This window comes from Neofelis nebulosa, chromosome 4, assembly GCF_028018385.1.
Source record: "Neofelis nebulosa isolate mNeoNeb1 chromosome 4, mNeoNeb1.pri, whole genome shotgun sequence".
NCBI classification, from domain to species: Eukaryota; Metazoa; Chordata; class Mammalia; order Carnivora; family Felidae; genus Neofelis; species Neofelis nebulosa.
In genome coordinates this window covers 145,257,750-145,282,474 of record NC_080785.1, presented here as the reverse complement: position 1 = coordinate 145,282,474, position 24,725 = coordinate 145,257,750, and the positions used below count along the sequence as shown (strand labels likewise).

At 36.8% G+C, this 24,725-nt stretch overlaps 1 protein-coding gene across 9 annotated transcripts in view; it reads right to left on the bottom strand.

Annotated features, from left to right (window-relative positions):
• Window positions 1-21,295, bottom strand: part of TASOR (transcription activation suppressor) — a 52,812-nt gene extending 31,517 nt beyond the window's left edge. For 5 of the 9 annotated variants that reach the window (XM_058726490.1, XM_058726493.1, XM_058726496.1 and 2 more), the window contains exons 1-11: window positions 20,817-21,294; window positions 12,724-12,869; window positions 11,471-11,563; window positions 10,730-10,802; window positions 10,184-10,275; window positions 9,352-9,486; window positions 6,372-6,496; window positions 4,221-4,252; window positions 3,380-3,485; window positions 2,271-2,374; window positions 2,088-2,191 (exon numbers count right to left, since the gene is read on the bottom strand). In XM_058726490.1, coding sequence (XP_058582473.1) covers window positions 2,088-2,191; window positions 2,271-2,374; window positions 3,380-3,485; window positions 4,221-4,252; window positions 6,372-6,496; window positions 9,352-9,486; window positions 10,184-10,275; window positions 10,730-10,802; window positions 11,471-11,563; window positions 12,724-12,869; window positions 20,817-21,144 — 1,338 coding nt within the window. In that variant the 5' untranslated portion in view covers window positions 21,145-21,294. Of the gene's footprint in view, window positions 1-2,087; window positions 2,192-2,270; window positions 2,375-3,379; window positions 3,486-4,220; window positions 4,253-6,371; window positions 6,497-9,351; window positions 9,487-10,183; window positions 10,276-10,729; window positions 10,803-11,470; window positions 11,564-12,723; window positions 12,870-20,816 lie in introns of all 9 variants that reach the window. The other 4 variants (XM_058726492.1, XM_058726491.1, XM_058726494.1 and 1 more) reach the window with 2 other exon arrangements.
• Between the last annotated feature and the right edge of the window lie 3,430 nt (window positions 21,296-24,725).

The following is a 24,725-nucleotide window of genomic DNA, read 5'->3' as shown; positions in this document are numbered from 1 at the left end:
TCCCTTGCCTGTGGAATATCCAGCCACCTGCACAGGATTAACAGACCTGTCTTTCCTTGGGATGCCCTAAGGCTAAGGACTAGGGGGCAAAGGAAGGCCAATATATTTACTACTGTGAGGTATTCACTAAATCTATCTCTGATTCAGAACATTTAGTGTGCATATTCAAGATAAAACTATTGAGAACTCAACAGTCCCCAATGCATCTCCCATCTTCATTAGAACTATGAAGAAAGTAGCCATAGTTAGAATAATTCCCAATGAGGTTGCAGGAAAAGGGATAGCTATACAAAAATATCTCAACTCCATTAGACTCAGGTAGTATACCCCTGCAGAATGCTCATGCCCTCTAAGACATAGGATCTTACTCTATTTCTTAACCCTGAGAAAACCCAGTCCTCTAAGAACCTAATATAGTACTTGCTCAGGTGAAGAATAAGATACCAGTATCTTCCTATCCCGAGTATCACTATTAGAATGGAAGATACTGTAATTTTCTGATAAACTCCTCATTGTCAAGATTCTCAATACTCATTCTCTGAAATGGAAGAACTGAACAGATTTGGATAACCCAGTATCTCACCATACCCAAACCTACAATCTGAACTTTCACTTTCTGAACTCAGGAATTAAACAGATTTTGATGTGAGGAATAGTTGTATTAGGCAAGCTTTCAGAAGAAAACAAGAAATGTAAATATAAGAGTATATTCATATGTGGCGATTGTGCATCTGTCCATATGTATGTGTTATAAGATGCCCAGTCCAAAGATTTCCAACTGGTTAGTCAAAAAATTGTTAGATGTCCACCAATTCATAAGTATATAAACTCTGCCTATAAATTTTGTACACAATTTGACTCTGCCACTCTAAACAATGGATGGGTTAAGAAAATAAATATGCATACAACAAAATTCTACATAACCATTAAAAATGCAGTTGCCAGTTCTGAAAATCATTGATAGTAACCTCCATTTGACTACCTGGAAATTGAGGCTCAATAAAATGAGTAAAAAGAAGTTAACTGCTGAAAAGCTTTTATCACATGGCATACCTGTGCAAAATACTTCTTCCCCTATTGAAATGTCTCATCAACATTTAAAAGTGAGCTCATCTATCTCAGGTTAACTGAAACCTTGGAATAACCCCTCTCTGTAACCAACTCCTCTCCTTCAGCAGAACTACACATAACAGCATGTATTCATCTTGTTCTTTCCTAACCCCATCACAACTAATGCCTGACCTAAACCCTCAATCTAAACTCAATAAAATCAGTATCTATTATTGGATACTACCTAGTAAACAGCTCTTAAATCAGTCTCTTCTTATATCATTGTTCTTACCTCTCTCCTCTAACCCACTACCACCCTCTAATGTAATGCTACTTTCCTGCCCCATCTCGCCTCTTTATTCTCTACAGAGTAACCAAATAAATTTCCCAAACACAGATCTGATCATGTTGTATACACAATCAAAAACACATCCTGCGCTCCCTTTAAAACCAACTGCTCTTAGGATCACACCCAAAATTCCAAACATTTGAACACTGCCTACACAACACTGCAGGACACAGGCCCCACCCCCACAACTTTTCTAGTCTCAAGTCCTACCACTTTCCCCCAACTACTCTAGTGTTCCTTTCTCTTTCAACCTCACCAAGCAATTGTTCTGATGATTCTTCAAATATGGCACAGTCCTACTGGAACAAACCATATCTACATGAGTAACTCCATTTATCACTCTGTATATGATCCAGAAAAGTCCTTATCTCATTCTTTTTGGAATTATACACCCTGCATAAGAAAATATTCAATAAGTATTTGTTGTCACAATCACAAAATACAATAAAGATACTTCATGGAGAAGACTTGCAGAAGGTCTAGTGTCATGGCTTTAAAAAAAAAAAAAAACAACAATGACGACTACTAAAGGCCATAGTAAAATGGTTCACTAAATAATATCAACAAAGACAGAGACCCTATGGTACTCTGAGGCAAAAATGAAATAAATTGAAATATTAATATGATCACTTATTCAAACACTTATTTCTAAGGGAGAATGAGGAACATTTTAAAACCTTTCACTCACAAGTTTTTCTTTCTCTAGTTTTTGTAGTAAACTCTCCATGTTACTTCCAATTCTTGTCTTTTCTACAACTTCATAAAGGCTGCAATACATTCCATTCTTCAAAACTGACATAAGAAAAAATACAAGGTAAATATTCAAATCAAATCTGCTTCTTATATATTTTAATAAAATTAAATTACTTACCTTCACTTGGACCTAAGTATGTTTCCTTATAAAACAGCGCCGGAGGGATTTTCTGTTTCAGATGATCAATACTCATAACTGTTTCAACATCTAACTTTTCAGGACTGAAAGAAAATTGAAAAAGTATGTTTGCCTCACCTGTATTTTTAACTCTAGCAATGTTATCTCCTTTCCACCCACAACATACTATTAATATTAGACTTGATTCTAAAGAGGATTGGAAATGGGAAGCCCAGATATATAGAGAAGTAGATAGGAAGACTGGTAATATCACCAACCTTCCATTTTTAAGCCAGAAGCTAATCTTATACACCAATTTTCCTAACCACAAAGGATTAAAGGCTGTCCTTTTATTAAGACAATTTGAGTATGAATCCTGAAAGTAATCATCAAACATTTAATGAAGGCCCATAATGTTTGGGTGGTAGCAAAAGATCATTTTAAACCATTCTATTCTAATATATGCTGCACAGGACTGAAAACAGTCTATAAATTTTAACTTACCTCACCACATCAAAGAGGTTTCCAACAAAGAACTGATAACTTTTAAAAAATTTTTTTTTTCAACGTTTATTTATTTTTGGGACAGAGAGAGACAGAGCATGAACGGGGGAGGGACAGAGAGAGAGGGAGACACAGAATCTGAAACAGGCTCCAGGCTCTGAGCCATCAGCCCAGAGCCTGACGCGGGGCTCGAACTCACGGACCGTGAGATCGTGACCTGGCTGAAGTCGGACGCTTAACCGACTGCGCCACCCAGGCGCCCCATGGAACTGATAACTTTTAAGTCTACCATGTTCAAATTGCTAAATGACAAATATATCTAATTAGGATAAAACTTTGAAGAATTACTTTTAAAATTTAAAATCATTCAGAAACTTTTATGCTATAAATGTATATGACTACTTAGCCCATTCTCAAACCAAGATAGAAAAGCAGAGGGCCCATTTTGCCAACTGTGTTTCCCAAGTTATCAATCTTTTAAAACAAATCGACATTTACATTGAAGTTCTTGTGGACCAAAGCAAAATTTAAATATAAGAATAAAAAGCAAAAGAAGAAACTATATTGAGCAACCGCTAATTGCTATTTTCTTATAACATACTTACAGCTTGATAGGCAAAAAAGCACGAGTGGTTGACCTCAGAGAAATATAACACAAAAGCTTTCCTTTATTTAAAAGCTGTCCTTTCCACAAGGTGTAGTTAAATTTGTCTAAATAAAAAGAATGATATAGTTCAGCCTCTAGCAGCCCAGAAGCAAATACATGTTTACTACAAATAAGGGAAAAACATCTATGACAACAAGAAATAAAAATCACACAAAAAACACCCATGACATTGCTATTTAGGAGAGAGTTCAAATAGGATTTTTGTTTCAGGGATCTTTTCCCCTACAGGATTATTCCAGCTGCAAAAAATTAACAAATTTGTCTAAATGTCCTCATATCAGACAGTTGAAGAGCAAAGACCAAGCATTTACTGACTTCTTATTTCACCCAAAGGAGACTATCTTACTATATTAAATCCAGTTAACTACACAAATCACAAATCCCCACAGCATCTCCTACCCTCTCTACTCACTTTCTTTTCATTGTGGAGAAACTTGATGACAGAAAATGTCAGTTTTGCTTTTAATCTTTTCTGTGTCTTCTAAATCCTAAACTTCTGATAAATGTATTTTAATTATCTAAGTTGTAAAGCTTGTTTGTTTACTTTTATCAAAGTGCTAAAATCCTTTGGTTTACTCACAGTTTCAGCAGCTTCTAAAGAAGACCTTATGCTTGGACAACCAAATGTTGATGCTATATCATAACATGGCCTCACCCCTTTTATCATACTTTGCAGATTTTTGTCCATTATAAAAATAAAGTAAAACACTAATTTTTTTACTTTATGTACTTATTCTTCCAATTTATAAAACTAAAGGAGAATAATAAAAGAATCTTACCAGTGTTTCTATCTGCATTGAAACTGTTAGATCTACAAGTTTTAAAAAGAAAAGAAAACATTACTGATTGGTAACAAGAAAGTTAACATTCAGGATCTTGACATAAGCACTATTTCTAATGGCATAAGGTACAAGAAAAATTAAATCCTTTTTATCCAAGTGGGAAATACATATGAACTACTTATTACAACACTTAATACATCCAAGTCTATATGAAGAAAACAATTACTTACTTGGCTCAAATTATCATATCTGTCCAAATTTATGGGAGCTATTTTCCCCAAAAATAGTCATCAGAAGAAAAGAGTCCTTAAAGTCTCTGTGAATTACTTTATTTTGGTGATGAGATTTGAAAAAGTAGCCTCAAAATACACTTAAATGTATTTATTCATCATTCAATAAATATTTACCAAGTTCCTATTATTTACCAGGCACAGTTCTAGATAACAGGATTACCAGGATGAACAAAGCCCCTGCCTTCATAGAGTTTACAACCTCATGAAGATTCCAGGCAACAACCAAAAGTAGTATATAGTTTACCAGATGATGGTTTTAAGTGAAACCAGAAAAAGAGAAAGCAATAAGGTTATGGGGTTAAAAACAAAAATCATGAAAGGCCTCACTGATAAAGTCACCTTTAAGGAGAGATCTGATAAAGGTTTTTAGTGTAAACAATGTAGCTAATTGGGAAAAGAGAACAGTAAATGCAGAGGCCCTGAGGCAGAATGATTCATAGCAGCATTTGAGGTATAGCAAAGGTGTTCAAACAATGCTCATTTTTAAATGATATGGAGACCAAAAGATAGAATCAAAGAAGAGGCAAAAAAAAAAAAAAAAAAATTAACACAGTTACAATTCCTGGAGGTATGACCTCATAATTACTAAGTGGTGGATGTCTTTTAAAGATTACTATCGAAAGGCCCTATTGTAAATTTATCATGGAAATCATAAATACAGAGCCACAAGAAAAATGAAAATCACAAGTGTCTGGATAACATATGAACTGCTACTTATGGCTATGGATGGATGGTTACCAGGGCTATTTGGTGACATGAAATAAGTGTGCTGAATCTCAAACAACTTAAAGAAAGACAAGATGATTTGATCTGGAAAACCAACGAAAAGGTTGCCCTCAAAAATGTGTTTCATGATATGTGGCTTTTTAAAAACAGTATTTCTAAATTAATAAGGCTCATACATAACTTTAAACAGACATTTGACCATTTCACCTACATCCCTATACATTTACTTATTCAATTTTACCAACATTTTTTCTGGAATCACCACATGGGCGAAACAATAAGGGAGACTACTTTGCATTTGGTCACTTTGTATTAAAGCTTATAAGAAATCATCAGTGGTACTCAACTCACTGAAAATCAGAATCACCTGGAAGCTTTTAAAATTACCAATGCCTAGGGAGGGCTAAGTTCGTTGATTTTGGCTTATGTCATGATCTCACAGTTTGTGAGATTGAGCCCCACATTGAGCTCTGCACTGACAGCACAGCCTGCGTGGGATTCTCTCTCTGCTCCTCCTGTCTCTCAAAATAAACAAACATTGAAAAAAAATTACCAATGCCTAGGCTCCTTAATACACATTTGATTTAATTTGTTTGAGGTAGGATCGGGGATCTTTTGTAGAAGCTCCTCATTTGTAGGAGAGCTAACACACAAAATTTCACTTTTTTTTAAAAGCTGCATTTTAGGGGCACCTGGGTGGCTCAGTTGGTTAAGTGTCTGACTTCAGCTCAGTCATGATCTCACGGCTCCTGGGTTTAAGCCCTGCATAGGGCTCTGGGCGGATAGCTCAGAGCCTGGAGCCGTTTCGGATTCTGTGTCTCCGTCTCTCTCTCAAAAATGAATAAACATCAAAAAAAAATTTTTTTTTAATAAATAAATAAAAGCTGCATTTTACTCAACTATGCAAACCTTCAATATCAAGAAAAAAAGGGTTAACTGGTGAGGTTTAAGTAAATTTTAGTTGCATATAAAGTACATTTTTCACACACTACTTTTACAAGTCATCATAAACACTGTGCATCTAATTAGTTGCAAGGCAAGAAAAAAAATGGGAAGAAAACAGTGTTCTAGGCCATGCAGGATATGTAAATTAGTATTCTGAATGATGTCTAAAACTCACGAGTCTTACCTTGATGAAGGTACAAACTTCGGAGTTTGTATATCATCTTTGTAAGTAAAAGATACAACGGCATATGGACAGACATGTCTTGGTCTTCGCCTGAGTTCATCAAAGATATACTCATAAAAATAATACTAAAAATAAGAAAATGCAAAATTAACTTCTATAAAAAGACAAAAAGGTACAGAGTAGAATCTTTAGTTGCCTGACTTTAGAGAAACATAACACCATTTAAATATCTCTAACAGGAAGTATCTTTAAGCACTGCTTGTTAATTTATTTAAAATAATTTGCACTTTATATTCATTTTATGGTATAAAATATTCTGCTTCTATCTACCTACCTACCTATCAATCAATCAATCATGCCTGATCAATCAATCAATCAATCATGCCAGAGCACTAATAGGTACTTGAAAAAGTTATTACTAAAGAGCTGAGGGCTCGGTATGTGCAACAAATTTCCTCATAAAAATGTTACAAATGGACATTTATAAGCTCCAAGTCAGCCCAGAAAAGTCAATTCAACCCAAAAAGTAAAATGCTAAGGACACAATCTCAACCAAATCTAGTATTCTGTTCATTATTTCAAAAGAAAAATATATTCTTGGCTCTAACCACAGACTAAGCAGAAAAAAGGAGTTAGAAGAGATTATGAACACAGGTGACAAACGTAGCTAATTGTCTTACTACCCATCTGCTTCTCCCCTTCACCTATTCACAACATTCATTAGGTTTTGTGACTCACAGACTAGTGATTTTTTTTCTTTCTCTTTTTTTTTTTTTTTTTTTTTTTGAGAGAGAGAGAGAGTGAGCAGGGGAGGGTCAGAGAGAGAGAGGGAGACACTGAATCCGAAGCAGGCTCCAGGTTCTGAGCTGTCAGCACAGAGCCTGACATGGGGCTCAAACCCACAAACTGGAAGATCACAACCCAAGCCGAAGTGGGACACCTAACCAACTGAGCCACCCAGGCACCAACCCAGACTAGTGATTTTCATTAAAAAGAATGCCCTGGTTTATAAACAAAGCATTGTCCTTCAAAGTTTATTCCCTTGGGAAACTACTGATTTTCAATATTGTTGCTGCTCTAAAAATGCCTGGAAATTTTTTGGAAACATCAAGCCAGTTTACAAGTTCTGCTAGAAAAACCTACTGCTTTAAAAAAAAGGGTGGGGGGGGGCACTGGGTGGCTCAGTGGTTAAGCATCTCTTGACTTCAGCTTACAAGGTTCCTGAGTTTGAGCCCCACATCCAGTTCTGCACTAATGGCACAGAGCCTGCTTAGAATTCTCTCTCCTTCTCTTTGTCCCTCCCCCACATTTGCTCATGTGCACGCTCTCTCTCTCAAAAACAACTATACAAAAAAAAGAAAGAAAAAGAAAAGCCTATTGCTACCTTCTCCAACTACTGTTCAGAAGGCAAACAAACAAGTCAGCCCAGACATCTTTGGTGAATATAATTTTTGCTGAAAGCCCCCAACAATATGTCTTGCCCATTCAGAGTCTTCAAAAAGTCAACTATACACTTCAATTAAAAAAAGTTTCAACGGGCTCTGGGCTGATGGCTCGGAGCCTGGAGCCTGTTTCCGATTCTGTGTCTCCCTCTCTCTCTGCCCCTCCCCCGTTCATGCTCTGTCTCTCTCTGTCCCAAAAATAAATAAAAAATGTTGAAAAAAAAAAATTAAAAAAAAAAAAAAAAAAAAAAGGGGGCGCCTGGGTGGCGCAGTCGGTTAAGCGTCCGACTTCAGCCAGGTCACGATCTCGCGGTCCGTGAGTTCGAGCCCCGCGTCGGGCTCTGGGCTGATGGCTCGGAGCCTGGAGCCTGTTTCCGATTCTGTGTCTCCCTCTCTCTCTGCCCCTCCCCCGTTCATGCTCTGTCTCTCTCTGTCCCAAAAATAAATAAAAAACGTTGGGAAAAAAAAAAAATTAAAAAAAAAAAAAGTTTCAAGGATATGGTTGGCTCAGTCAGTACACTGTGTAACTCTAGATCTGGGGTTTATGAGTTCAAGCCCCACGTTGGGTGTAGAGATTAAGATTACTTAAAAAAACAACAACAACAACAAACCACAAAAAAAAACCCACAAAAGCTTCACTCACACTCACAATTTTTTTTTTTTTTTTTTAAGGAGCTGGGTGTGAAGCCTGCTTGAGATTCTCTCTCTGGAGAATCCTGAGCCTCAGAGAATATGGCAGCAATGGCCAACACCATGATTCACCTGGTGAAACATGAGGAAAGGACCTTGCTAACTTGTCCCCAGACTCCTGACCCATCAAAACTGTACAATAAGAAAATTGTGTTGTTTTAAGCCACTAAATTTGTAGTAATTTGTTATGCAGCAATAAAAAACTAGTACAATGAAACAAACAAAAAAAGGTTCTCTCCCTTGACCCTGCCTGCGCGTGTATACTTCCAAAAAAAAATGACTAAAATTTGGTAAATATTATACTTTTAAGTACCTGTAGTTTACTGTATTATCAATTACATCTGAATAAAACTTGCATCTTAGAAAACTCTAAGTTTGTAGTCTTAGAAAAATAGACTGTTAAAATAAAAAATATCAAATCAACAGTGCAAAATTACATCAATTAAGGTAATTCAAGGGGCTTCAACTTTACCTTGAAGAATGAGTAGTATTTTATTAGACAGGATATCTTTCTAGGCCAGGATCTAGGCCAAGAGAAGCCTAGGCTTCAAATAAAATGAGGTTTACTAAGGGCAGCAATCATACAAAACATCAGCTTGGAAGGAAGAACTAGACTAAGGAATGTATTACTTTGTTAAGTCTGGGGAGCCACAAGACTTAGGTTTCTGAATGGTCTTGAAAACACTGAACAAACAGTAGTGAGAAACACTGGAGTCTGGTAGTGTTATATGGATACCAGAGGCTAGACTGGTGTGGTGGCAGAAGGTACAGAAAAGGAGACATTTTAAAGGATTTGATGACAAAACAGATATGAAGTCATTAACACTGAAATGAATCCAGGCACTTACCTGGGTAAGCTCATAGGCTCTGTAAGCCAAAAGTGATGTAACTCTATTGGCATTCTTTGACACGTGACATTCATGTTTCGGCGTTGGGTCCAAAGCACTTTTATTTAATATAGATTCCAAACTTTTTATTTTACCCTAAAATAAAGAAAACCTTTTAAGTCCACCTAACCTAATTTTTGACTATATGACATTACAAAATACCTCTTTGAATACAGATCACCTATGACAACAGTTCTTTCCTTTAATACCTGGTAACACTCAACACTTTTTACCAATATTGAAGCAGCAAAAAGGAGTTAACCATGAAAAAAAGTGCTGTTTGAATTTAATAACAAGGAAATTAAAAAAAATTTTTTTAAATGTTTATTTTTGAGAGAGAGAGAGAGAGACAGAGAGACAGACAGACAGACAGACAGACCATGAGCAGGGAAGGGGCAGAGAGAGAGGGAGACACAGAATCCGAAGCAGGCTCCAGGCTCTGAGCTGTCAGCACAGAGCCTGATGCGGGGCTCGAAACCACAAACCGTGGATCATGACCTGAAGTCGGACGCTCAACCGACTGAGCCACCCAGGCACCCCAAGGAAATAAAAATTTTATTCACAACACTGTTCATTAGCCTAAATGACATTACCAGTTGTATTACCCTCTTCATTCTTTTCTTTGGAAAGGAAGTCAAATAGATTAAAGATGGCAAACCACTCTTCAAAGTATGTTTATCTACTAAATAAAGCAAGCATCAATTTTAATTTAATCAAACTCCTAAAGACAGAGCCAACTAAAATCCAAACCAAATGCTGTCTTTGATATATGAAATGTAAAAGTTAAAATTACCTTCATTATTTTAAAAATAACAACATCGCCCACTGCCCCAGCTTCCAAAGGGTTAGCTTGTAATAAATCAGCATACTTAGAAAGATAGATACCTAGTAAAGAGGGAAAAATTAAAGAATTTGAATAAGGGCACAAATACTAAAAAGAAAATTCAAACATTTAATCTAATGATGAGAGAAAAAGTATGACAACTTAAAAAAAAAATGTAATGACAGTAAAGACAGTGGATATTAATCCAAAGCAAAACAAACAAAAAACAAAACCTAACCACAAAACTACAAAAAAACCTGTGAAACTATCCAAATTTCTCAAAATCACCAGGACTGAGTTAAAAAAAATAATAATCTTTGATCAATTTGAAGTATGCAAATCAGAAACAAAAGGTAAAACTGGTTTTACGCTGCATAACCTCAAACTATCCTCCTTTTTCTGAGAACGTGACAAAGCAAACATGAATTTAATTATAAGGACTGCAACAAAATTAAACATGTTTAAGTGGCAACTTAATAGTAGATAAATGAAAAAAAAAAAAAAAAAAAAGATTACCCATGGAAGGACTGCCAAGAATGGTTATTTTGGACTGGCCCACCTGTAATCCTTTTTCACATATGGTTTGCACCTAAACAAACAAAACACTTCATCTTGCAATCATAATACATTTAAAACATGAAAAGATAATTTATAAACTTGTTTTAAATAAAATACAAGCTCCTAAACCCTGTAAGTTCTACATTATAGAAATTTTATACACATGACAATTTATGACTAAATATCAATGTGAAACTGGCTTATGCTTGCAATGTAACCATAGCAGATATCCATTTTTGTTTATACTAGGTGTGACAGATACTCAGAATTCATGCCACTTGTATATACAAACATTCCCTTTTAAAGAGAATTAGAACTGGCAAAACATTTAAAGAAAAAGTAACTCCACCTACACAACTTTAATTAAAGGAGACAAAATAGCTCCTAGTACATATAATCAACAATACAGAAGATAATCTACTTTAATAAAGAGAAAATTATTATCAAGCACATCCTAGGCAAAGAAAATAGGTTTGGTCAGAGAAAAAATAAGCACATTTGAAAAATAAATTACATAACAATGAAATATCTTGCCCTACTAAATCATTTCTTCCACATATATATCCACTTACACATATCATTTATAGTAAAATGTAAAACATTAGTTTATAATTACCAAGTGTATTGTTCGCACTGCAAAATTAGTAACTTACAGTGGAAACATCCTCAAATTGTTTTTTATAAAAGGAGTTCACACACCTGATAACGATCAACCATAAGAAATGCATAGGATTCCGAAAGTTCTTTATCCAAACGACCATCAAACTTCAGTTCTCTTCGCTTTTCGGTGAACTAAATAAAATAAAATCTGTAATAACTCCTTAGCATGTGATTATGTCTTTCAAGCTAATAGCTTCAGGAATTTTATTTCTAAGAAATCCCAAATGTAACCAAAGCAGAAATGATCTTTTCTCTCCCTATAATTTCCATGCTTCAATTAATTTTTACCCCATTATAACTAGCTCTTTATACCTTGTAATAATCAAATAAACATCTAGTATCTATGAATTTTAACTAAATGTCTACTAAAATTTTGCCATATTCCAACTGTCCCACAGATTTTTAAGTTAATAGTTACCTTTGCATCTCTCATTTTACATAACATGGTACACTGCATAAAGTAGGTGGTTTAATAAATCTCTGCAGAATGGCCAACTTCTGTACTATAAACTCAATTAGGACAAAGAAAAATGTTTTCTTTATAACTACATTCTCAATGCCAAGTACATAAGATGTACTCCATATATATTTCCTGGATAAAAGTGACATCCTCTAAGTATAACTCAACTGCAAGTCACCCAAACTGCTTCCACTTTTAGATACAAGCAAATGGATATACATTCAAAATATGGAACATACATCTAAGAGATTCACATGCAGTATTCAGGCCATTACTGATGTTCAGTAATTAAAGAATTATTAGACAAAATTTTCATATAAAGTTAATAAATAACCCCTATCACACCATAAAATCACATCAAACTATCAAGGTTTTAATTTTCTCAAGTAGCCAGTAACTTCAGGGATTCCTTAGAAGTTCAATTCTGGTAGCACTGGGTTGACCACTTTACAAAAGTACAAAATAGTAGTTCATGTGCATTAGAAAGCAACAAACAAAATATTTCTAAACATCTCATTTGTATTACTGCAGAATTCCTCATTCTGGCTTTTCCTAAAAATGTTTATAATCTACATGAAACTTAAATTTACTATCTTACATACTTAACTATTCCCCTTTGATTACATTTTTTTTTTTAAGTTTTATTTATTGGGTGCCTGCATGGCTCAAACTCACGAACCGTGAGATCATGAACTGAAGTCAGACACTTAAACTGAATGAGCCACCCAGGTTCTCCCAAAACTACCATTTTTAAAGAAAAGGAACATAAAACAACTTCTAGGCTATTAACTGGTTATGAAGAATCTTACAATAAGTACTATTTAAAACTTGCCTCCTTTTCCAAAAGTTCATTATGTATCAAGCAAGCACGTTTGTAGTTAAAATTTGTTACTGAGGTTGGTTCAAGGTAAGATGAATGGAGAATATTTAGAACGTCTTCAAATTCTCGAGAGCCTGGAGTTAATGGCTGAAAAAGTGCTAAAACAAAACAAAACAAACATTAATTTTAAGATTATTCCTTCTTAAGTCTAATTTCTTAAACTTTTGTGGGCTTACTATAACTTTTAAATAAGGTTGAAATAAGGCATCAAGGCTAATTTTGTGATATTCAAAAGAAACACATATTAACGGAGAGAAAATAAAAATCAATTGCCTACATTGTTCAGTTCCTTCAGCAATAAGTATCTGGCCGTTACACATGCACGAGCAGGTTACAATTTTGCAAACCTTAAGAATGTTACATCAGGCAACTTTAATTGCATAAAGACTCTCATAAGAAAGAATTTGTGCATAAACTCAACTTGTCTCCACTCCTTTTTTATGTTACACTGAAATAGGTCTAGGACCATTTACTTGAGCAAACTAAATGCTTACAGCATAAATGAATGCATAAAAACATTTAAGATACTTATGTATCTATATAATAAAACTATCCTACCTGGTTTTTAGTACTAACGTTAGAATAAAATACACTGCATCCATTGGCTTCTTGTATTACCAATACAAAGTAGTGGGACATTATGAAAGCTTAGTGAAATGGAAAGATGTAGAGCTTTGGAGTGAAGCATGGACAGAAATATCAGATCCAGCATTTACTAGCTTTGTGGAAGTCCCTGGGTAAATCAATTCACTTAACCAAAAATAAGCTCAGTTCTCCTACCTGTAAGAATTCATTCCAGCTATCCTAATAACCACTAAGTTCTACATGCCACACATGATACAATACATGGAAAAAGCTCTAAGCACAACATCTGTTGTTCAAGTAAGACAATAAAAGTTTTTACTCCCCACACCTACAACTATTCCACAACCCATTTAATTTTTAAAATACTTAAATATCCACTTGTTCTTAGACCAGTGGATTACTGGTCTAATAATTTCAAATTTCCACTTCATGCATGAAATAGTTTAACTTAATAATAAATTTCAAGAATCTATGTACATAAAATTTCCCCAAGCCAAAAAAGGAACTACTTATATTTCACTGTATATAGAAGTATTCATTCATAGAACTTTGTTATACTGTGTTACTTTAATTTCTTTTGAGGTACTATTTCTAAAGAGTCAATAAATTTCACGGTCAAAATACTTTTAGGCTACGACTAAAAATTGTACGTACTCTTAACAGTACTAGACAGCAAATAAGATATTTTCACCATATTTTCTAAACATACTATTAGGCTTTAAAGGACATGTCAAATGACATATCCATCCATCCATTCACCAAACCATGTATATTATTACAAAAGTGTCTGTAAAACTGTAACGTGTGTATAAATGTGTATATCGATGACAAAATGTGTATATACGGTGCCCACTACTTTGGGATCACACACTAAAATAAAGAAATAAAGCCAACATAGTTATAATGCAATGAAGACACTGACTAGGGTTAATCAGAAAAAAAAAAACCTCAAATAGAACAATTAAACACAAAGTGTCCTATAATCAAATTTGTAGCAGATGAATACATTCAATAATCTACTGTTGTAACCTCTACTGTTGTAACCTCCACCAGAGCCAGAACCATATGTGCTTTATTACCCTACCTTTATCATATGCCAGTAGCTAGAACTGTGAGCACTGGACCCAAGTAAGTTGAATAAGTAAGTTCGTAATGAAAGTGAGAATAAACTTTCTCAATGATTTTTATACTGAGGGGTGCCTGGGTGGCCTAGTTGGTTAAACAGCTGACTTTGGCTCAGGTCATGATCTCATTATTCATGAGTTCAAGCCCCACATCAGGCTCTCTGCTGGCAGCACCAAACCTGCTTCAGATTCTCTATCCTCCTCTTTGCCCCTCCCCCACTTGCATTCTCTTTCAAAATAAACTTAAAAGTTTATACTGAATACAAACATATTCTACACCTACCAAAGTATCATTGCTGTGTCATCTTAAATTAAGTCCCACAGATTCAATAATTCAGTAATATGTAAAACAAAATATAAGCTCTGAAATAAATCCTCTTAAGTCAAATCAGTTTTACAGAATAGGAAAAAACATCTTTGTGACTGTCCCCAACTAAATTGGGAAAAACTTGGCAAGGAGAACAGCATGTATTTGGAATAGTCTTTATAGGCTTTCACATCCAAAATGGGTTAAGCATGATTTCAAAAATTGGGTTTTATGCACAATTCCTTTTTTTGTTGTTTCTAATTGACTTCAGACATCTAAAATGCTCCTTCTGCATAAGTTTCATGTGGCTTTAAACTTCTATGAAATCTTACAAGTCTACATAAAGCATTTTCCTTAGTTAAGCTGTCCCAACATTATTTTGACTATCAATCTAATCATATGGGGAAAATTTCATCATATAAGTTTATAGAGAAATTAACATTCCAATTATCAGAAAAGTACTTAACATTTGTTTCATTCCAAAGCAATGTCCTATAGTCATGTCAAGTGTCCTCAAGTAGACTGCCAGTGGGGGGAAAACATTCTTGTGAATGAAAATATAGAAAAAGATGCCTGTGTCCTAGTTATTTTATATATCAAATGATTCCTTTGGCTTTACTAGTTAGGCCAAAGTTGTAATTTCTCTTTTTCCTCCCAGTTTTCATTTCTACAAAAATAAAATTATGCTGTTAACTCTTTTTAAGGATTTCAAGTCAAAGTGCTGGTAATCATAATTAGAAATTTAACAAGTTTTTGTTCTGAATGTACATTCCCTAGTGGCCTATTTTGTCCTTAACAATCCTCTTAACACTCCACATCCCTTGGTCAACATATCCTATCACTTCTCTTAAAGAAAACATGTATACATCATAATCTTAATTATAGGCCATTATTTGAGGCAATTAATAAACAACCCTGTGATTATCCAAATGGGGAACAGAACATTTTATATGATAATTATTTCACTTATGAAAAGTCAGTATCCAATATATTGTTTTCTGGATTCTGACAATTACTGAGTCTAACCATTAGTGGGTCATTATTACTATTTAGATAACTATACTAAGAGCTTTACATGAATGATCTCATTTAATCATTAAAACCATCCTACTTAGTTCAATTATACTCATTTAACAAATGAACCTGAGAGCTAACAGCCAATATGACCCAAGGTTGCATAGTTGTGAATAACAGGGCAGGTAGGATTCAAATTCAGGCTGCCTAGCTCCAAATCTTATATCCTGAACTCTAAGTAGAAGATACATATATGTGTGTGTGTGTGTGTGTGTGTGTGTGTGTGTGTGTGTGTGTGTGTAAGAGCTGAAACTGATCATTACAGAACTGGGAGAATAAAATTGTTTCTTCATTTTAGACCAAGAAATCATATAGAACACTTAGACACAGAAAATTAGGTATTAAAGAAAAAGAACTTGATGTCCAGGATTATGCTCTATCCTCTTATGTGTCTCTTCTATCAGATCTCATTTTTCTCATTTTAATAGAGCCAAAAGCCAACGTGCCCTTTTTAGGGTTCTAAAGGTTAACAGAAGTAACCATAGTTCCTCCACACACCGAGAAACACGATTTTGCTTATTTATAGGATTTCCATAACATACATGTCAGAAATGAGTTGATGTACATAATTTACAAGGTTCCTTACAGACAAAATTGATAATAGATGTTTTATGGGACTGAAGAACAGATTTAAAGACATTAGGAGATTTATAATTCAGACAAGGAAAATGGATCACAAAATTAGAACTAGAATTCAGGTCTCCTGACTCCATACTATCCATACTATCATTAAATATTTTTGACTACTGGTAGCATACAAATATATATTGAATTTAATGTTCTATTTAAGCAGTTGGAATAGACATAAAATTTAAGTCATGCAACAGCTTTGTTCCTTTGTCAAAGAAACAATTTTCAATTACTTTTACCAATTTACTTAGTGTAAATGCCAATCTTTATGTTTGTATTACGATTTATGTATATATGTAAAACAAAAACCCATCTATACATATATGTAAAAATAAGCTAAACTTTTAAAAGATAGACCACTATTATCAAAACATATAAATAGCCAATTTGAAATAAACATTCCAATTTAAAGTAACTAATTCATGGAAGAAAAGGAAATAGCCAAGAGTAGGCTGCAGATCATGTGTGTTCAATTCTCTGAATCCATCTCTCTGATGTCTAGCCATTTGTTCCTTCCAATAATTTATTTGAAAGATATTTTAAAAATCACTTTTCTCCAGTCTAATAAAATTGCTAAAGACATAATGCTTTAGGAATGGACGTTTCATCTCTAAATCAAGATTGAACACAATATAGAATTAAGAACGAATCTGCTGGCAGAGAACTAGAGAAACAAGTACAAATATGACTAAAACTAAAAACTATTGACTTTTTCTGGCCCAGGGAATAGGTCAAAGAAAATTTTACTTACATTACTTAAAACTGATACACACCTATCAAATGTTTTATGTGGATAACTGGATTCTGCCTGTACTTCCCTGCTTACCTGTAAATAGGGAAATCTGTGGTACTTAGAACCCAGTCATTCATATACAACTACTGAAACACGATGCAAATTTCCTTAAAGGAAACTTTGCTCCAAGTCTTAAAAAAGACAACTGCAAATTCTATGGGAAAAGATGGGTGCTGGGGAGGAGAATTAGCCATTAACTGTGCTAGCCTAGACCAGTATGGACGCAGGTGCATGAGAAGTTAGTCTTGTGTCCTACAGAAAAAAAAACATTGACCAATAAACACTTTCCAGAAAATGAATCATCACTACTTCATGTCCCAAGAACTTTGGAGGGAAAAATTATATCAAATTGCCAATTTTAATTTACTTTTAATGACTTATAGTATTAGATTTTAGAGTAAAAGAAGGCAATAGAGAAACATCTACCGACAAAATCCAATTGTACAATTTGGTTAAATATAAGAACAGTGCCTCTTTACACTATAGAAGAGCCCAGCCAATAAACAACACAACATACATCAAAGAGTAAAATTTTACCCTCCCAGTCAAGTTAGGTCATTTAATCTGTCACCACAGATTAAATGTGTTAATTTCATAATGAACATAATTTCTGAATCTCAAAATACCCCAGAGATGAAGACATACTAAATATATCTAAGTTTAACATAGGTTAAAAAATTTAATAGGTCAAATCAAAAGCTAACAAGAGCACTTATATTACAAAAAAAGAAGTCTTGCTACAGTTTGTGTAATGATAAGTACTGTACACCTAAATTCAAATTCCAAGTTCAAGTTGGAATTTGTGTGACCTTGGGCAAGTTATTTAACTTTTCAATACTTCGGTTTCCTCATCTGTAAAATGGGAATAGTACCTACTACATAGAATTTGGTCCACACATGTAAACTGCCTTAAACAATGCCCACAACTTACTAAGCAATATAAAGTGTTTGCCACTACCATTAATTAGAATGGCAGTATTCTGCATGTTATGCTACTGTCAAGACAAGGAAACGAACTTTGAGTCAGCAAGCTATACTCACATATATCTGAGGTACCATAATCAAGTCATGTTAAGTTTCACTGGAAACGCACAGTCACAAGCAAAGGTCTGCCATATTAAAATATGAATGCAACAGAATCTTTGATACTGGAAGGTTCAGAGGGATCTCCTGAAAATGATTTAATAGTCATGATAAAAGACTCCTGTGACCACAACTAGTATCTAGCCACATCCTATACATAAAGTGATACCTTTCAAGCCTTTCAAGAGGCAAAGATTTGGGGATGAAGTGCGAAATTAACAGTACCTGCTATACCATTTCTAATAAAACTTTCTTTTTAAAATAATGAAAAGTTGAATTTTTCTATTAAATTCTATCACCAAGCACTAACTTCTTTCAGTTTGGATAGGATAAAGTCCATGGTGGTAAAATACCTGCTTATTTAAGTTTTAAAAGCTCTAGTTAAGTCGTTATTGAATTATTTGAACAGCTGCTGCTTAGTGCATCAATTATTTTCACTAAATATGAAGAAAGTCCAGTGTGTTTTATTTTCCTTAGTTATAACTTCCCCAAGGTTGACAACCTTTTGCCTCTACATGAAAATGGAAAACAAATTTTCCCCATGGAGCATCAGACTCGGGGGAGAAAACAGCTAGATTTTATATTTCCTAATTCCTCAATTATTTCCACTTTTAGTGTGTTCAAATAAAGTTCTATTTTACAGCAACCTCTGGATTTACCTAATTAAAAAAAAATACATGTAAACAGTGCCTTTTAACATTTCCTGGTGACTTCCCTCATTTCAAACCAAACTATGAGGCTTTCTACACCAATATTCTGGTCCTATCAAAAGTTTTAAAAGATGGTACATCCATTGTTTATGGTGTAACATAAACCATATTCTTGGGCACTTAAAAATGAAAGAAAAAAGGAAAGAAAAGAAAGAAATAGAGGAAAAAGGAAAAAATGGACTTCAAAATTTTATCAAGCTAGAAACAAGAGAAAAGTTCAATCTCCTACCTCATAAACCAGAGGCCACGTGAATGTACTTCCAACCTATTCTCTAGCAATTGATTAATTTGGGAAGAACACCTAACTTTCCTCACATAGGCTGTACCATAAATCTTGACTAAATAAACCAAAATAATGGACAGCCTTGACCTTTACAAATATCCCCTTGAACTCTAAAATACATTACATTAATTCACCTAAAAGATATTTCTAGAAACATTCCTCATGCTAGTGGGCAAAAGGTAACTTCATCTTTGTCAACATGGTTTCTGACACCAAGGATTTCCTTGGTTTTCTCATCCAAAAAGAAATTAAGTTTGATTTTATTTGTATCTTCCTGATACAAGGCTCTAACAATTTCAGTTGTGCAAATGGAGGTGGTTAAGCACATGGAAAAAAGAAGCACATGCTTCAGTCAAGATTCCAAGTCTACTAAGACTTTAATTACAAGTAAAAAAGCATTCTGCAAATAAAAAATTCCTCTATTTCCCAAAGTAAATCATGAAAACCTGAACCAGGAGGTAAAACAAAGAGACTTTAAGTTGACTAAGTCCAAATCACTGGAGAGTCAAAAACAGTGTAATAGAAAACCATAATACTACTTTTGATCTCCATTAGAAATGTGTCCCAATATAGCATTGTTTTAAAAACGTAAAAGTAGTTCATGTAACTATTCCCATATTGGTTCCAAAAAGTAGACTGGCCTTAAAAAAACCAAAAAACAAGTGACTGGCCTTAAAAAAACCAAAAAACCAACTTAAGTTCTCTCATCTGCAAGATCAAGTTGGTGACTCTTGGGCATAAGCTAACTTCTATTTTTTCCATAGGGAAATTACTGCACCAAGAACCTACCTTCCCATTCTTCTCAAATACAAGAGAAAACATACCAAAGTTTGGATTTAAAGAGAGACCTATTTTAATCTAACGCTTGAACAAGGGGGGAAAAATCTACATGGAAATGAAGTGTGATGGAAGACAGCAGTGTGCATGGATCACATCTAATGGAGATTTCTAAACAAGGGGAGACGCTGACATCGAGCAAATTTCAAGTAGACACTTCTAGCTGAAGAATTTCCATAGGGAGAAGCACTTGTGGTCCTCTGAATGCAATGGCCTTGGAGAAAGCCCCAGAATCCACGGCCACGGGCTATTTCCAGAGTGAGACTTGTCAGAAGCATCCTGAGGAGGACACACCAGCTTCTGTGCCTTCAGGGGTTGGGAGGGAGGGGCGCCGAGCACCATCTTTCCTCTCTGGGAGCTGCAGCCTTACGGACAAGCTTCAAACCTGAGCTACTTCCAACTTCCACGGGGAGAGGGGGAGCAGGGGAGCGTGGTTCCACCGCTTTCCTCTCGCACCAGGCGCAGCAGCTGGGTGGCCGTGGCAGTGAGGGGAGAGGCGGCTGGCGCTGCATGCGTGTTTACGTGTCTCGGATGGGTGTGGGAAGAGGAGACAGAGAGGTTCTAATGAAAAGATGGAGGGGAGAGAGAAAGAGGGGTTGGGGGAGAGGGGAAGCACCACCTTTCTTTTCTCTGCTCTTCCTGGGGATCTGAAAACTCCTCCTAACGGGTCTTTCGGGCTCTTCGGGGCCTTTGGGCACAGCGGCCGCGCCCGCCTCAGACGAGTCCTGAGTCTGCTCGTGGCTGACGCTCGGGGCGGCCGAGGCCGCTGCTGTCTCCTCAGGCCCGGCGCCGCCGCCGGGCTCCGCGATGCTGAGGCCGCCGCCGCCATTTTGTGGGGAGGATTCAAGCTCCGGAAGCGCCTGCTTCATCTCGTCGTCCCCGCCGCCGCCACTTTCCCAGCTCGCGTCCGTCGGCGGAGAGGCCTCCGTCTCCCCAGCAGTCGCCATCGCGCCGGCGTGAAGAGCTCCGGGAAGCTTCTGCCGGCAAGGTCGGCGGGGGTGGGGGGAAGGGGCGACGGGCCGGCCTCGCTGCCGAGCTGCTCTCAGCCCACCCACCCCCTTCCCCCCGTGGCCGCGGACCCCGGTCCCGACCCAACAGCCTCTCCGGGGCCCCAACGCCGGCGCCCCAACCGTGCCGCCCGCTCTAGGAGCCGCTCCTCGCTCGGGCAGTTCTTCTGCCGGCCCCCGCCACTCAACGTGCTGGCGTCGGGGCCGGGGGGGGCGGGGCCGTCGCGGGCCTCTCCGCCAATGGGGGCGCGGTGCCCGCCTCCGCGGGTGCGGATAGACAGCGCTGGGGGGCGGAGCCTCGGAGCGCCCGAGCCCGCCAAAAGGGGCGACCGCAACGCCCTGCGAATACCTCGACGCCGCGGACCGCTGCGGGGTGGACAGGGCTTAAGGCGAGCTGCGAGTTCTCGGACCGCTCCTAGCCAGCGCCGCAGGCGAGGAAGGCGCGCCTGACAGGTCCCGTGAGCTCAGGCGTCGCCTGTCTTAGCGAGATAACGGCCCTTCCCCCCGGCACGAGTTCCCTCAGCCAAAACAGGATTCAAGCAGTGGATGCAGGATGAACCCGGCTTTGTGAAGTATTTGCGTGCATAGATAGACCTGGAGAGAGGAGATAAGACAGTGGTCTTACGACGACGACAGCCTGAAAGCCTCTGGGCCCAGTGATCTGCCTTGACCACCGGATCTACATCTTTACAATATATTACTCTCCGCATCCTTTTTTATCTTAAAGCGTTAGAACCAGTGACACGCCTCCAGCCAGCAGACAATACCTGAGACCCTTTAATGTGACTTCACAGCCTATGACACGCCTCCAGCCAGCAGACAATACCTGAGACCCTTTAATGTGACTTCACATCCTAGTGTTAACCGGATTTGGTTCTGGGAGCTTGAAGGGAGGGGGACTGCTGGCTTTTAGACTTTTCTTCTTTGGTGTTTTCGGTTTTCCTGTATTGAGTATATATTAAAGAAAAATACAAAAGTTTGCAGCCACATTAAAAAATATACAGCAGGTGGTCGCTCTCCTTTAAAACAATTTGACCGTCAAGTGGAAGGCAGTTTAAATACTTTATGCTAACTAGATTGAAATTACCATCATGAGTTATCTTGAGTACAGTCAGTATTTACAGGGTGCTTTCTGTATACCAGGCACTTTATCTCCATTGAATCTTCACAACAACAGGTATCAAGAACACACTATTTTACACAATTTAAAAAGTGTTGCAAGACATTGAGCAATTTAAGTTAATAAAATCAGAATTTGAAGGCAGGTCTATTTAACTCCGACATAGAGTGCTTGCACTTCACTGCTTCTCTAAGACTTAATCTTCACAGCAATCCCGCACCTTTATGAATTTTATGAATGAAGAAATGAGGATACTTTGCTCAGAGTCTCCAAGCAGCAGGGTCAGAATTGGGACCATATCTCCATTTTCAAACTCCAACCGTCTCCCAAGCAGTTGGCTGACCAAACCTATAATTATAATAAAACCCTAGGCCTTGCCACATGGCTAGTACTTAAAGAACATTCCCAAGGGCAACAGGAAAGTTGGATTCCTGTGTCCGGTTAAATACCATCCCAGCCGATCTTGAAAAGTTAATCATGCTTGCCCAATATATTTGCATCAGCTCAGTAAACCATAGGAAAGTGAGTTTAAAACAGTCACTCCTTTTAGTAAATAGTTAATGTAAAAACATTTTTAAATACTGATGAATACACGTGGGGCTATGTTGAGACAAAACGCTACATTATTTTAAGTTAAAAGTAACCTTTAAACTTAGGGAAAGAGGCTTCACTTGATATAAATGAGGTTACAGAAGATCAGACTCAGATGTTGAGGTCTCCAGATGCTGTCTTTTTTGTTGGTTCATTAAAGGCATCCCTGCAAGCTCATTCTTATCAGATCAAAAGATAAGTAGGAGCTAACTGCACACTGGTGCCATTACTCAACTAAGGCTTTCTGCATTTGCTCAGCAAAAGCCATTCTATTTGGAAAGTAGAAACCCTTAGGCTATATATAAGGCAGACGTGCTGGTGCTGGTTGTTGGTAATGAGTTACCTAAAACTAAGGCCAGAGAAACCATTAGTCTTCCACAGAGATTGAATCTTAAATTTTGTGAGATCAAAATTTTTTCCATTCCAAATTATTTAATTTTTTTTTTTTTTTTTTTTTTTTTTAGAGAGTGCAAGCTGGGGAGGACAGAGGGAGGGGGGAGAGAGAGAGAGAGAGAAAGAGAGAGAGAGAATCTTGAGCAGGTTCCATGCTCAGCATGGAATCTGACATGGGGCTTGATTCCACGACCCTGAGACCACAACCTGAGCCGAAATTAAGAGTTGGACACTCAACCCATTGAGCCACCTAGGTGCCCCTAAAAATTTTTTTAATGAATTTACTATTATATCTCATAAGGTAAAAAAAAAAAAAAAAAGGAAGCTCTAACATAATCTTAACTATATATTCAGTTATTGTACATAGCAAAAATATTTAGGTTTAGCTGGGTCACATTACTAATATTCAATATTAAAAATACTTTTTAATTGCTTATTGGGAGCTAAGCACTGCTATGTGATGAGGCTATAACTCTGAAGCAAATGGACGTGGTTACCTCCTTCAAGTTTACAAATCAGTGGGAATATATGTAAAATTAGGATCTATGGTGATGACTAAGCAGAGACCTAAAGATGAAGTAAAGTTTCAGCTACAAGAAAGGGATAGAGGGGGCATAAATTGGCCAAATCCTACCTATCTCAGGAAAACTAACACAGTAAGATAGAGAGGCTATCCATATGTATATTTATGCATATAGATATCCAGTATATATATATGTGTATACATATATACACACACACACACATATATATATATATATATATATATATATATATATATATATTTGGTAGGGCAAGGCAGGGGAGGGAGAGAGGAAATGCAAGGGGATGAGCTACTACAGATGTACTGGTTCTAGAGTAAAGACTACCAAAGGTTAAAAGTATAAAACCTATGTTGCCCCCTATCCACAGTAATGAACAAAACAATAACACAAGGAACATTAGAGAATAGGAGACAGTATATAATTAAATATCCAGGGTGATAAAGGGCAAACGGACCTAGCCTTCCGTAGGCCGAGAATAAGCTATGACCCCTATAAACTTAAAGGGACTTCAGAACATGAGATGGTGAGGTGAACCTGTGTTTGCTTCGGGCTTTCATAGAAATACTGTTGCTGTTCCCTACATTAGTTCTGCCTAAAACCACATTTGCTGAGTTACTGGAAAACAAACCTTCCCTTTTAATTGCTTGTTTGAGCTTCTGTAAACCTGCTTGGCATAATCGCGCTTCCCCATTTTCAGTCATCACATCCTGTTCGAACTAGATAGAAGGCTAATATTATAAACAACATGATTCATCATTCAACTAGCTAGAGTCAGGCGCCATATTTCAAAAGCCTTTAGGACTGTTTGATTGGAGCCCGCCCTCTCCAACTGCCACCCTTTGCAATTCGATTGGTCGATGTAGCCTTTATAA